This window comes from Dermacentor albipictus, chromosome 2, assembly GCF_038994185.2.
Source record: "Dermacentor albipictus isolate Rhodes 1998 colony chromosome 2, USDA_Dalb.pri_finalv2, whole genome shotgun sequence".
Taxonomy (NCBI): Eukaryota; Metazoa; Arthropoda; class Arachnida; order Ixodida; family Ixodidae; genus Dermacentor; species Dermacentor albipictus.
The window spans coordinates 43,106,779-43,121,002 of record NC_091822.1 but is presented as its reverse complement, the minus strand read 5'-3'; the positions used below and the strand labels follow the sequence as shown (position 1 = coordinate 43,121,002).

The window sequence follows — 14,224 nt, the reverse complement described above, 5'->3', positions numbered from 1 at the left end:
GTTGCCATAATGCGGTGCTAAAGTGCGTGTGAAAAGACGCATACTGCGGCAAGACAATCATATGCGTGCAAGATGCAATCTCTGTTTCCTTGCGACAATTTTACGCGCCACGGCCTGAAATTTGAGGGAAGAGCAATTGCAATAACAAAACATCGCAGTCTGAGCATTCCACCCGACCGGCGATCACAAATAATGATTAAAAAATATTACGCATGCATTTATGAGGCCACTACCGATCCGCAAAAAGCATGATAGTAATCATGCATATTAGCCATCGCAAAATGAACAATAGTGCAGCTGAAGAACATAAGAATTGTCATAGTTCAACACCTATTTCAGGAAAGGGTAGTGAATAGAGTTAGTTGATGATCTTCATAAAGAACTTCACGTTACTTACCTTCTTTGCCTTAAGCTTGTTGGAAGTTCTGCAAACGAACACTATCCTTCGTCGCTAGCGAATCGGCACCAGTGAAGTGGAAATTATCGCCCTGAGAGACTTGCTTTCCTTAAGATGTCCGCCTCTTTGAAGGTTTCGAAGTTGTCCGAAACTTCATTACATATACCGCTGTGGCTGAAGCGCACGCCTTTGAGGTGGCCTTCTAATCACCATTCTGAACCATATTAAGGCTGCCTATAGAGGTAGAGGTAGTTAACTTTAATAGGCATGGCCTTGCTTGAATCTGAGTCGCACAAAAATAGTTCACTGCATATGTTAAGCGTGCCATTTTCATTAGCCACTTTCGTCAAAGAAATAAACGACACGTTCACGTTTCTTTTTTCAAATTTGTATAGAGTTCTGCAGTTATGATAAGGAAATAAAAAACATAAAACTTGCAACGCTCACCATCCCTGCACAATTACCTTTTTCTGGTGAGGAAAGAAATGTAGATGTTTTTCTTTATTGCGTTTCTAACTAGTTATTTACCTTAGTATTGTAGTTTAACGCCACAGACACCTGTGACTTAATGCCTGTTGAGCCATCGCACCTAATAACCACTGAACACTTTGTCTCAACTCTTTTTCTCGGAGCCTCTTCATCTCAGAAGCATCTTTATCACTTAGTTGTCTCGAATAGGAATTCATAGGTAATTTGATAATTCTGGAAAATAAACTCCAAGATCCACTTCATTTTTAATATCTTACCTATGTAAGATATTATATATAGTATAAATATAGATATAATGTCTATATCACATCTATATAAATATAGATATATCTTACCTGTAACCTGGGGAAGTAAGGCACCCCAATAATAATTTATAACACCACAGTTGGTATCAGGGACTATATCTTCCGCCACTTGAATCGCAGACAACAATAGTACGTTTGAGGTCGTCTCACAAATTTTACTACTATAATTCCCTCCACGCAAAGTTCATATCATAGCCCAAATACGTGTCGTGAAACATCTAACATCAACATTAAGCCGGACTTGAACTATGTGCGTGGTGACTTTGCAACCATCACTAACATCTTTTTCAAAGGAATGAGCTAATGCTGTGAAATCGTCGGAGTGAATGTGATGTATTGTTTGTTTCTACTTATTGCTTCATATTGTTGCACTTTCCATTAGCTTCCGTATGCTACCCTCATGACCCAGTAACACCTCTGGGTCAGGAGACACCATAATACTTTAAAAGTAAATTTGAATCAACGTTACCGTGCACACTAGTGGCTTGTTTGAACGACAGTAAAACTGACAGTGACATTCTGTAAAGGCTCAGCCGCATGCATGCAATCCTCAAGCGACGACTATAAGTCACGAGGTACAAATTTGGCCATCGCATGTCGCTTTGCCGGTTCTAGGTCAGCCAGAAAAAAAAAATGCTTGCCACCTAAAAGCCCACGTGGCGGCTTCTGCCGGCCACCATGATTGCGTAAGAATATAGGACATCTGTGCATGGCCGTTTTGATCTGAATTCAGTTCAGCTACTTGCTCTGGATTCTGACAGCCAGAAATAACGGGTGAATTGGCGTCACCTCACACTCAGGACCAAGTGCAGGAAAGGTTCTATCGTAATTGAGAACCAATGTTTCTTTTTATACTCTCAGGCCGATAAGACGCCCCCGAGAACTCCGAAAATCTTTTCATTTATACCTGCGGTATACAAATGAATAGAGTTCGATTTATTGCAGCATTACATATGTACATGACAGCCGAGGAGCGCTCGATCAAAGCCATATCTTGGTAGCTTCACCGAGCTTTGGACATTCAACACAATTTGGCGGCATTGTGGCAGCATAGATAAGACAAAATATGAAGTACACTAACAGTCACATAGAGTAACAATGGTAGAAGTGTAAAATTCAACGTAACACAAGCAAAATAAATTTGTTGCAAAAATGCTTAAGATGAGATGCACATACACATAAAGAACACACTGTAATGCAAAAATAGTACCCGCATACGTTGATTTAAAGTTTTGGTGCGAGGACAATCAAACATTTAGCTAATTATACTAAGCATCTTACTCCAGGAAACGATCACCCTCAATGTCACTTTGCCTGGGTATCGCTTGCAGATGAGCAACAAGTGGGGAGGGGTATCGCAGCACTAGCTAGTAACAGGGGTACGCACATTAGCCACAATCTAAGGATGACTGGTAGCAACACGGAATAAATGATGACGGAAATCCTTCCAAACCCTTCCAGTGGAAATCAGGACAGCATCTTTATTCTCAATGTTTACAGCAGCCCTAAGCATCTGAAGCAAATATTCGAGTCTCTACTTACCAAAGCAGTCAAACTAGCTCGAGACTTACCGCTAATTGTTGCTGGTGACCTTACCGCGCCCTACCATGCATGGGGTTACCCATGCAAAACGAGCAAAGGGAAGAGTCCATGGCGCGAAGCGACAGAACTAGAGTTAACGCTCATCATGGGGACTCCGCATTCCCAACCATATGCGGCACATCGAGATGTCGAGACATAACTCTCGACCTCACTTTTGTTCGCAACGCTTCAGAATCCACTTGGGGTAACTTGCACCAAGACTTGGGGAGTGATCATAATATATTAACGATCAACTTCGGCACAAGAAACTACGCAAATCTAAGGTTGTAGACTGCGACGAATTCCGCAAAATTGGAAAGAAAAGGGCGATTGGAGAAGTCAACCTAAGCTTAAGGCAATGAACCCCCCAATTAAGGAAGGGCATTGGCACCGTAAGTAAAGAGCTGTTAACGGATCTCCCGATCGTCAAGATGGACAGCCGATTGGCGCACCTGATTGAAGCTAAACAATCCCTACTCAACCAATGGAAGGCTCAGAGACTCAACTGTAGGCTGAGAAAGGAAATTGTTGAAACCAATCGAGTGATAAAAAAGCACTGCAAAACCATCTCTAAGCTACGGTGCGGTGAGGTTTGCAACTCTATACATGGCTGAAGGAAAAAAGGAGGAACCTGGAATCTGCTGAAGCACCCACTAGACGAACCCAACAAGAAATCGAATCACCGTAACACGTTAAGCTAAATCCCGCACATGGCAAAAAAATGACTCATCTAAGTCAGAAGTTATTACACAGCTAGTGAATAGGTACCTATCCGTAGAGTTCACGTAGCAGCCATCCTTCTCGATTGGAATATACGGGAATAACCAAACCAACTTTAGAGCGTGAGTTTACAGTAATAGAGGTCAGGTGGGGCTTTACACAACCTGAACGGAGGATCTGCCCCTGGTCTCAGCAGGATAACAAACAAGATGATCTGATATTTGGGTGACGACTCGAGAAAGTACTTGACACAACCAATTAATGGCAGGAGGAGGAGCGATGACGTTCTCCGCGAATGGAAGACTGCCCACACCACTTTAATCCCGAAACCAGGCAAACCCTATGGCCTAGAGAATCTACGACCGATCTCACTCACATCATGCGTAGGAAAAGTTTGAACAATGAATACTGAATTGATTATCTCGGTACATGGAAGAACACGATGTTTGCCCTCAGAGGTGGATCGGCTTCAGACCTAGTCTATCTATGCAAGAAACCCCTATGCTCCTACTTAAGAGTCAAATAACCTGCCACAAGACTAGGAATCCGAGAGCAATACTAGGATTAGACATGGAAAAAAGCCTTTGATAATATCCTTCTTACGTTTACGTTTATTCTCAAAACCGTTTCGAACCTCGGTCTGGGTAGTTACTTTCATCAATATGTCGAAGCCTTTCTCATTTGTATGATGGCCGCGCACAAGGTATGGGAACTAACATCACATACAATGAAGCTAAGTAACCGAGTCACCAAGGAGTGGTCGTCTCGCCCAACACATTCAATATCTTCATGGTAGGTCTCGCCAGAAGACTCGAAGACATCGATGGCATAGAATACACCATTTACGTTGATGACGTCACAATATGGTCTACTTGAGGTAGTGAGGGAGAAATAGAACAAAGATTACAAGACAGCATAAACATCATTGAAGAGTACCTCATTGCAATGGGACTCCGATGTTCCCCCAGGAAATGAGAGCTCCTACTGTACTGACCTAAGAGACGAGGCCGCAAACGCGGGGTATGGCTTCATCCTGGGGAGAACGAAATAAGGCTCTATACCAGGAGCGGAAGCGTCATCGCAAGGGTTGAGTCCTTCCACGTCCTGGGCTTGGTGACAGAAGCCGACGAGTCCAATAATCAAACTATTCGATGCATAGATAAGAAAGTGGACAACACGATCAGGCTCATGAAAAGAGTAACTAACTGACTACAAAGGCTTCGAGAAGACAAAGCCATCAGACTAATTCACGTCTTGGTGCTATGTGACTTCCCCTACGTGGTAGCCATGCGCGAGTGGCAGAGGTCTGAACAAGACAAACTCAATTCAAAGTTAAGGAAGGTAATCAAGGTAGCTCTTGTTTTGCGTGTGCACACAGAAACTGAGTCATGCAACTAGGGCCGCACAATACACACCCTGAAGGAAATAGCCGAGGCACAAGAAAGAGCCCAGTTCATTAGACTCTCCATCACGCGATCAGGAATACACATCCTCAAACGGATTGGTCTGCCAATTACAGAACTGCATAATAATCGTAGAGAAATTTCCAAAGATCAGCGGAAGAATATCACAGTCATGCCTATTCCAAGGAATTTTCACCCCATTCATAATGTGGGCAGCAGGGAAGCCAGAGCCAAAGCCCTACTAGAGAACGCTACAAATCAGGTTGGAGAACGCTCGTTCGTCGACGAGGCTTTCATTTAAAATAGACGAGCCTTTACAGCGGTCTTTCTGACATGAAAAGGTAAAGTCGTCAACGCGGCTTCCACGTACACCACACAACCAGAAATTGCAGAACAGGTAGCCATCGCATTGAAAATTTTAAACCCAAAGGAATCCAGGATCCACAGCGATTCTAGTTCAGCCGTCCGAGCATTTGCTAAAGCAGTGATCTCGAGACAGGCTCTGGCAATTGTCGACGGAAATACCGTCAAACCCACACGATGATTTGGTTTCCTCCTGATATGGGTGCTCCCGCGATGCTGTGCTCCCGCGAACCTCAAGGAATCTGGCCACAATGCTTCACGAGGACTTGCCAACCGCGCAGCCACAAGGCAAGATGATGCATAGGTTCCAGATTGCAGGGATCACCTCCTCACCTACAACGAGCTAACCAAGCACTTCTAGCTAGGAAGTAGGGTCTGCCCCCACCACACTGTAAACTAAATAGAGCTCAGACAATTACGATAAGGCTCTTGCAAACAAGAACCTATCCGAACCCTGTTCTAATCAACATGATATATCTGGAGTTCTCTACACATAGAACATGCGATAAATGTTACGACACCATAAATTTTAGTCACAAGCTCTGGAGTTGTTCTGAGTTACGCAGTGACAAGGACAAAACTGAAGAGTGGTGGGACGCAGCCCTACCCAGTCTCACATTCGAAGAACGAACTATGGGCAGTCCAGCGGGACCACAAAGTGGCCGAAAGGGTATGCCTTTCGGTCCTAACGTTGCTGCGGTCCGCTTCGGGCTAGGAAATTAGCCCCACCTTATTGACCACAACAAAGTTTTTCCTTCCATCCATCCATATTGAGAAATAAAATATTCAAAGAACCTTTTAGAAGTAGTATTTTCGTGACTCATGTTACTCGCACACAGATTGTACCAAAGCCGTGGAAAAATATTTTCTTGTGACTACCTACGATATTGTTTTTTATATGCATTTTGGAAGAGATCATTGCTTGGTTTGTCAGGTTTAAAACGCCTGTTGTCGCTTTGATAGTTAGAATATTGTCGGAAAAATAATGTCTTTCATTTTGTTTTGTATTTCAAAGCAATAGGTAAGCGCTAACTATGCGTTTACACAAGAGGAAGTATTTGTCTTTTAAGAAGTCTAAGACTGCACAGTAGCATATAACGATGGTGATATGAAATGCTTTTTTTTACTGCCGATGATGGTATTTTTGACAGCTTGAGAACAGCGTGTGCCAGCGAGCGTGAAACCATTTCACACGTAAATAAATTGCACTGCGCTCGCTGCGAATGCTCCTTCCAATATTGGGTTACAAGTTCCTTGAGGTGTACGTACGCTATATCAGCTCATTTTCCTTGGCTAGAAAACTGTACGTAATGTTCACGTGCGCTCAGAACTATCGTTGACAAACATGGCGGCATCCGTTGCTTTCTCTTCAGTAAGGATTGTGGCCATGGCTACGCTTGTTATTCCTGATTTCCTGTAACTGTTTAAATGAGATTTCACTTCCTGTAAACGCTAGTTATCATCGCATAACGCATACCACATCCATTTTTGCGATGGTTTGGCAACTGTAGATTCCGAGCCAGTCGGCTTAGAAAGGACAATGTGGTTGACAATGAAGGACTTGGCTTTGGCATGTTTGGCACTGGGCACCACACTGCGTGCCGTATTTTAATTTTTTCTTTACGGTGACGCTGCTGTACCTATTCAACGCTTGAGCACTGAATTGTCGCGTAAAGTGCTCGCCCTTACCATACTTAAGGCGCCGAACTATGTTCTAAAGCGGCGTATTAAAGCGATATCTAAAATTATACTAGGTTGCCCTTAAAGTTTTGGCTACGCCGCGCATTTAAATTTATTTGTGGGCTTACGACTCCTCCTTGATCAAGTAACAATCAGGCTTTGGCCCACATCTCCACGAGGACATCGCAGCAATTATTGCCATGAGCCCTGAGTCAGCAAATAGACACTTCTTTGATCTGTCAGTTACCAGGCTCATATACGTCTAAACATATGTCTTTTTTTTTATTTGCCTTTGTTTACGTTTTTGCATATGAAGCATAACCAGCGTGTCCGGTACTTAAGTGGCGATTTTTTTGAGGCGCGTGGCACAGCCCGTCTATTTTGCATCTATTTCAGTAAATTCACTCTGCTGCTTCTTTCCTATTTCACTTCTCTCGCGTTGCTTAGCATGACGCTGTATTTTCATTTTGTACCGGGATATGTGATTCTCACACCGAGAATGCGGGGATGAAAAAAAAAAACTAAGCGATAGGCCACTGCAGAATAAAAGATGCCATCATTCCACAGATATTTGACGAGTATCTAGTTCGACATTTCGGAAATATCAATACAGCGAACGTTGCCGTAAAAAAAATGTGCAGCTTGCCAGCTATGTTACGCCCATGTTTTCGGCATTGGCTCTTTGCACTGTCAAGCTGAAAAGGTTCTGAATGCGCAGTCTAATGAAGCCTGTGCAGCGGGCGGGTATTGCATGCCAATGGCAGCCGCTCGTCGTCTCTAAATAACTTGTACTACGAACTCATTTTACTTCGTCTTTTTTGCACGTATGCGAGCGTGAAAAATGCTGCGGCCGTGAACAGCTGGATGCCACCAAGTAGTCTCAGAAGGTTGTCGTACGATCCCATCGTGTCCCGGAAAAGCCCTGAAAAACAATGCAGAATACTTTCAACCCGTGCTGTGCGAACGTCTTAGGGGACTTGTAACACGAGGCATTGACTATGGTCCCTATTTTACATTTAACGTGTTGGAAGGCTTGTGTTCTAACTGGAACCTAAAACGTTTGGATGTGTTTAGGTGGCTGCGTAAATATGTATATATTATTATCAGTAAGCGTCCTAAGTAAACGTCAAGATGCTGTCGTTTAAGGGCAGAAAGTGGCTACATTGGGGTAGGCCGTATGGTAATAATTCCTGCATAAATATCTAAGAAACTGCGCCTAAGGCACCTATATGCTTGTATAGGTAATAACAGAAATCAAACCATGAAATCTATGATTGCATGGAGCGTCAAGTATTTGCCACAAATAAAACGGACGCTAAGAGCGTAAGCGTAATTTAATTAAGGGCACTTTAGTGCTCAGATCTCCGTCTATCTGGCTCCATAAAATTTTCTACTGTGCCTTCCAAAACTCAAGCTCGAGCACACACTCTCTGTTGCAATAATTGTTTCTATGGCAGAGGCGCAACGTGTTACCACGATTATTCATTTCTAATCTAAGCAATCACCAATCACCTGTTATGAATGGATTTCCTGAAAGGAGTGGAATCAAGGCAAGACCATTGGCTCCCCAGAATGTGGGCACTGCTTTGGCACCAAAATTGTCAGCCACAAGAACTCCCTTGAAGGTTGTGACGCACGCCAGGAAGAGTGCCGCTGTCACCTACGCGACGATTGTCATGTTCAAACTTAGCATATGACATGCACCTTGTAACTTGACGTTAATTCGCGTCATCATTGCAAATGTTAACTTCACGCTCCAATGTACTTTAATGTAGTGGATGGAGACTTGTGTTGTGAAAGTTAGTTGACCCCTGTGCATATCTTGTACAGCGTGACATTGTTACCGGCGAGACATCATCGCTGAGGAGGGATAACGTTTTCCTCGAGAAAGGCAAAGGCCCAACAAACTTGTTGACATGAGGATCAAAACTTTCACACGTCCCTCTATCTCCTCGGCTACCATCAGTATTTCCCACTGCAACATGCATTTCGCAGTTCGTCCCAAATGGACGCACATCACTGCTCTAGTTAGTGTTGGCAGAGACCCTGTGTGCTCGGAGCTCTGGAAGGTCAACGCTATCATTCCTGTAACGCAAACCATTCTATCACTTCTAAGTTGATGCAAATACAATACACATCTAGGGATTGTTGTGAAAGCCACCATTTATGTTAATAAAAAGAAATAGTAAATACTGCTCTCTTTTAAAAACTGATGTGTGTTCTATATTGTTAGTTTTCGGGAAGCAGCCAGACAAATGGTTATAGCAGTTTTCTCTCAAAAAGGCTCTTTAGGTTTCGTAAGCTTACACGACTAGAATATTGAAACACGCCCTGTACCCACGTCGAGTCTAATTTCTACAGTGTAAGCAAGACAAAGCGCTACATGTACCTAATAGAAAACAGTGAGCGTTTTTAGACCTGATTATGAAAGAAAAACGAAGTGTCTACATTAACAGCTTTAACTACAAAGAAATCTTTAGAATTCATATTGTCAACCACGCGATCAAAACGACGACGAAGTGAAAGGACACATGACGAGCGCTTACTAACAACTATATTTCCTGAAACACACATAATGATTATAAGCGACACAGGTGATCACATGGTCAATCGAGGAGCGCACAACCAGGCCACGTGGATACCGGGCATCTGTTGTTGTATCCAGCTATATAGATAAATTAATTCCTGCAGAGAAAGCACGATCGAAGGCTGGCTAATGTACTACGTGCCATTTCGGTCAATGTGGGCTGCTTCCACGACTAATCTTGCAGATACATCAGTATGCTTAAACAAAATCATTGTGTCTTTGAGCAGAGGCTTACACTTACATTGCCCTTTATCCCCGTGACCTGGTTGCGCGTTCCTCGATTGGCTGTAGATTGCCTATGTCGCTTATATTCCTGATGTGCGTTTCATTAAACTTAGCTTTCAGTCAGCATTCGTCCCATGCCCTTTCACTCCGTCGTCGTTTTGATCGTGCAGTTACCATTACTAATATATACCAACACGCCCGACTTTCCACTTTAATACAATGTTTAGAAACCCCCAGGATCACGCTGGTAAATGGCAAAACTTCAACGTGCGCAAAATAGCTCAATGTATCATATTGAAAACGACCAAAATCATATAATAATTTGGAGTTTTCAATGAGGTTGCTATCACAAGAAACTGAAACACATAAATTGAAAGTATTAGTGCTAAAATGTGCGTGAACAAAAATTTCTTTCTGCGGTTTTCATAAATCACGAATATCCAGACGAGAGTTGTGCTCGATGTACCATCTAGTATTATGCTACTGTTTCATGTAAAGTTCTATGGGAAACATAAGGTCCCCATATTGATATTAGTATATTCATATTTGTTTTTTTGTAAGGTTATGAGCGTTAGTGCCATACCTCTTCCTTTCCGTCCGTTACTACGCAATAAGCTTCCTGAGTTTACGTAGGATATATCAGCTCACTATAGTCGGTGGCACACTATAACATTCATTTATTTGGACCTCTTCCGTTTTCGTTTTTCCCGCACCGCAACTATTTGGGCGTCTTATTTCAGGAATAAATATTGACTTCAGCCCCTTCGCATGGCGCACTGGAGATTTCGCATTGGTATTTTGTCGCGAACATTGCAGCTGCGAGCTTTACGGACCCGTCATTATCCCATCTCGATTAATTTTAGCACATTCTGCAACTGTCCCGATGGCTGCCTGATCACTCTAGGTGTAAAGCAATGAAGGGGGCTAGTTGGTGAACGTTCATGGTTATATTGCGCTCAGTTTTACAAAGACGATATTAAGAAAGGACAGGACTTAAAAGGACAGGAGGACAGGAAAGGACAGGACAGGAGGGGACAGAAAAGGAAAGGACAGGACAGGACAGGATATTAAGAAAGGACAGGACGTGGACATCCGTCCACGTCCTGTCCTTTCTTAATATCGTCTTTGTAAAACTGAGCGCAATATAACCATGAACTCTAGGTGTACTAATGGCACAATATTTTTTCTAACATCTAACTAATAACGGCGTGATTTGACCTGGGAACCATCGGCAACTCTGCCAATGTCGCCGCTCTCGTATTACTAATGGCCTTAGAAGAGGGCGAAACTTAGCCAAATTTTGAATCTCCATCTTTCAACCACTTCGGTTCATAATTTCTTGCTTACGCTAGTCGAACCTGCGAGACACTCAAAATGTGCGTCCCAACTGCATGAGACCGGAGTGACTACAATGCAAGACTCTCTAAAAGGACCTGAATTTCCAGCCCCTTAGTGGCGCAAATTGAATCGATGTAACCCGCAAGATGAGCGCCGTAATATAAACAAATAATGAAATAGTGTGCATATGCCAATTCTAACTTGCTGCAGTAGTTTTGTTACTTACTTAAATGAGGAAGTGTTTACACTTGCTAGCGTTACGTTTCCAGCAGAAAGAAAACTAGACCATAACAGAACACATGATCAAGGCAAGAGTACGCATAAGCGACCCACCTGCACGCTGATGTAGCTCAAGAAGGATGCAGTAAAGGGCAGTGCCAATGACATGACCGCCATTGCGACGAAGCAGAGTGCGACCAGGTTGGTGCGTCCGACAAAACGGAAGTCAGCCACTAAGGGAAGGAGCAAACGTCCCACAAATTCGGTCCCTGCGCAATAGGTCATCGATAGTTCCGCAGTCTTCCGTTCAACGCCTTTGTCCAACGCGTAGTCGATAACAGTACCATGCACGACGAGAACCGTGTAGTCAGCGGCCACTGCTCCAAGGACGAGCACATAGAAGGTGGGTTTCGAAAGTAGCTCTAAAGTACCGCTATGGCAAATACGAGGTTGGTGTGGTGGATCTGCCAATCGCCGATCTGCAGTTGTTTCTTCATAAGCAGTAACAGTGTTTTCGTCATGCTTTTGTTTTCGAGAAACGTTCTTCTCCTTTAAGATACGCTTGGACTGCTTCTCTTTATTACCATTTGGTCGCCTTAGCCACTGGCCGCAGCTATTTTTCTTTTCTGCAGCCTTGGTTATTAGATCGGCTAGCGCGCCCTCGTTGCTGAAATACTGTTCGTGTTTTGCACCCACAATTCCAAGTTCTTGGGCAGAGTGACAAGCCCTGTGCAAGTCACCCGCTTGAAGGATTCCCACTATTTCATACTTTGAAGCAGTAATTGTCTCCGGTGTCACATGTTCGGGCTTTTCAGCTTTTCCTGGTGAGTGACAAGTGGAGTAGTCCCTGTGGTCAACTCGCAGAGACGAGGTTTCTGCGGGGTCGTCAAGGTTCTTTTCGCAAGCGCCTCTGGGTTTCCAGTTTACTACACATCTACCGTTATGATCAACCACAGGTGAACGTTTTGCTGAGACACCCGCTTTGAGTCCTTTAAGAAATTCCTCCTGATTTGAATGGCTTCTCCGCTTTTCATTCGTCACTATTTTGCGATCTCTGAGAAAGATAGTGAAGGCCGTTGCATTCATAATCAGCGCCGCATAGATTAACAGTGTTCCCCTGAAAGAAAACAGCTCTTGCAGCCACGAGAGAAACTTCGGCAATAATAGTGTTGCCATGGTGTTGCCGGTGTACTTAAAGCCGGCAGCCACTCCTCGGTACTTGGCGAAGTGCGTCATGAGGGCAACAATCACTGCGACACTCACGATTCCCATTCCCGCTCCTGGAAACAAGAAAAGACGTCGGGCATTAGTGTTTCGTATGTCTGACAAGTTGGTGAAGTTGTCCTAAAAAACCAGTCATTTATAGTCGTGTCACCAATTTTGGCATAAAGTATAAGTGCGTATAACCAATTTGTTAAGTAGCAGAGAGCGCGAGGCAGAAGGAAGAGACGGGAAAATGACTGCACAAGAATGAAAGATCAAAGCCAATTTACAACTCTTGGCTGCGGACCCATTAAAAATAATACAATAGGCGAATCACTTTGGGACACCTTAGCTGACTAGAAATACAGTGGCTGCTAGCAAGATAAAAGAAAAGGTTTGATGCTTGTAAAGTATTAGTTATCTTTTAACCAGAACTAGACGTATTGTTTTGCACATCGATGCAAGAGTAAATGAAAATTCTTTGTGTTGAAGGCGCTGCCATCGACATAAGCGATCAGCAAATTTCGAAAAAGCGCCTCGTGTACAGCGCTATGTTAGAGAAAAGAATTCATTGGCGATTACGATACTCCCTACTGCGAAATTTGAGCGCAGCTTGAAAGGGGTTTTCATTTCGCGATATATATGGGCTGGCGCGGACACTCTGTCTCGTGCTGCACGTTGCTAATGCGAGCAAGTGCGGCGCGACTGCCTCGTTAACCAGGAGAACCCGAGAGTTGGAGCGTGGGTGACGCGTGGGTGGGATTCACAGCAGGCGCCGCCGACAGTCCTCCCAGATGACGTGCGCTACTCTGACGCCATGTCGTAGCCATCGTGGCCACAGTACGCTTTTCTTCTCAAGCTTTCTCCATACCCTCCTCCGCTTTCCGCCTCACGTCTTTCATGCCCCGCTGCGGTCCTCATTCGCTTTCATCTTTCGCTATGTCATCTTTCATCTTTCGCCTGCTCTCGCCGCAAGAACGGGTGCCAAAGAGCTGCGCTCTCAAAAGGAAATAGCTGTCAGTAAAATACCTGCACAAGTTACTAGAAAGTGACGCCAAAGGTACTATTGCTGAATGAGCCCTTACGACCGAGACATTTGAAAACAAACCCAGCTTCAGTAACTGGCGTCATTTTTTTTTAACTTCGCTCTCCTTGATACAATATAGTTATCCCGAATACCTTTAGCGCAATCTAAGGTTGGCTGGATAATAATTTCAAATAGTAAGTGGTTTAATGTTCTTCTACCGGAGAACAGTGCGAGTTGCTGTGGCTACAAAACAATGGAAGTACTTCTTTGATGTTTAGTTTATAGAAATACATAGTTTAAGATATTTGTAATACTTTGAAGATGCAAAATATTGCAGGGTAATGTTCAAAAGAAAATGAATTCTGCTTCACGAAAATGCGGAAATGTGTACTTTTTTTCATTAGGTCTAAAATAATGACGTTAATGTGCGGTGGGGGGACTGCATTCACTTAGTGCTCCAGCAATGTCGTGAGCTGTTTGAACTGTTTGCTTGAGTTTACTTGAGCTTACTAGAGATGGCTTTTCTTTTTTGGGAGGGCAATCACATTATTATTACGTACAGCGCGCTCAAGTAAAAAGGACCAAGAAGAGACACGAAACCTGGCTGCGCCGGTCGTATCCCGATGGGGCATAATGCAAAAACGTTCTAGTGCTGTGCAAATTGAGTGGTCGATATTAATAGGGAGT

General features: G+C 43.7%; 1 protein-coding gene across 3 annotated transcripts in view; it reads right to left on the bottom strand.

Annotated features, from left to right (window-relative positions):
- Positions 1-2,162: 2,162 nt before the first annotated feature.
- Positions 2,163-14,224, bottom strand: part of LOC135912773 (monocarboxylate transporter 5-like) — a 60,935-nt gene continuing 48,873 nt past the window's right edge. For 2 of the 3 annotated variants that reach the window (XM_065445310.2, XM_070533577.1), the window contains exons 4-6: positions 11,422-12,587; positions 8,451-8,598; positions 2,163-7,860 (exon numbers count right to left, since the gene is read on the bottom strand). In XM_065445310.2, the coding sequence (XP_065301382.2) occupies positions 7,730-7,860; positions 8,451-8,598; positions 11,422-12,587 (1,445 nt within the window). In that variant the 3' untranslated portion in view covers positions 2,163-7,729. The remainder of the gene's footprint in view (positions 7,861-8,450; positions 8,599-11,421; positions 12,588-14,224) is intronic. The other variant, XM_065445311.2, reaches the window with a different exon arrangement.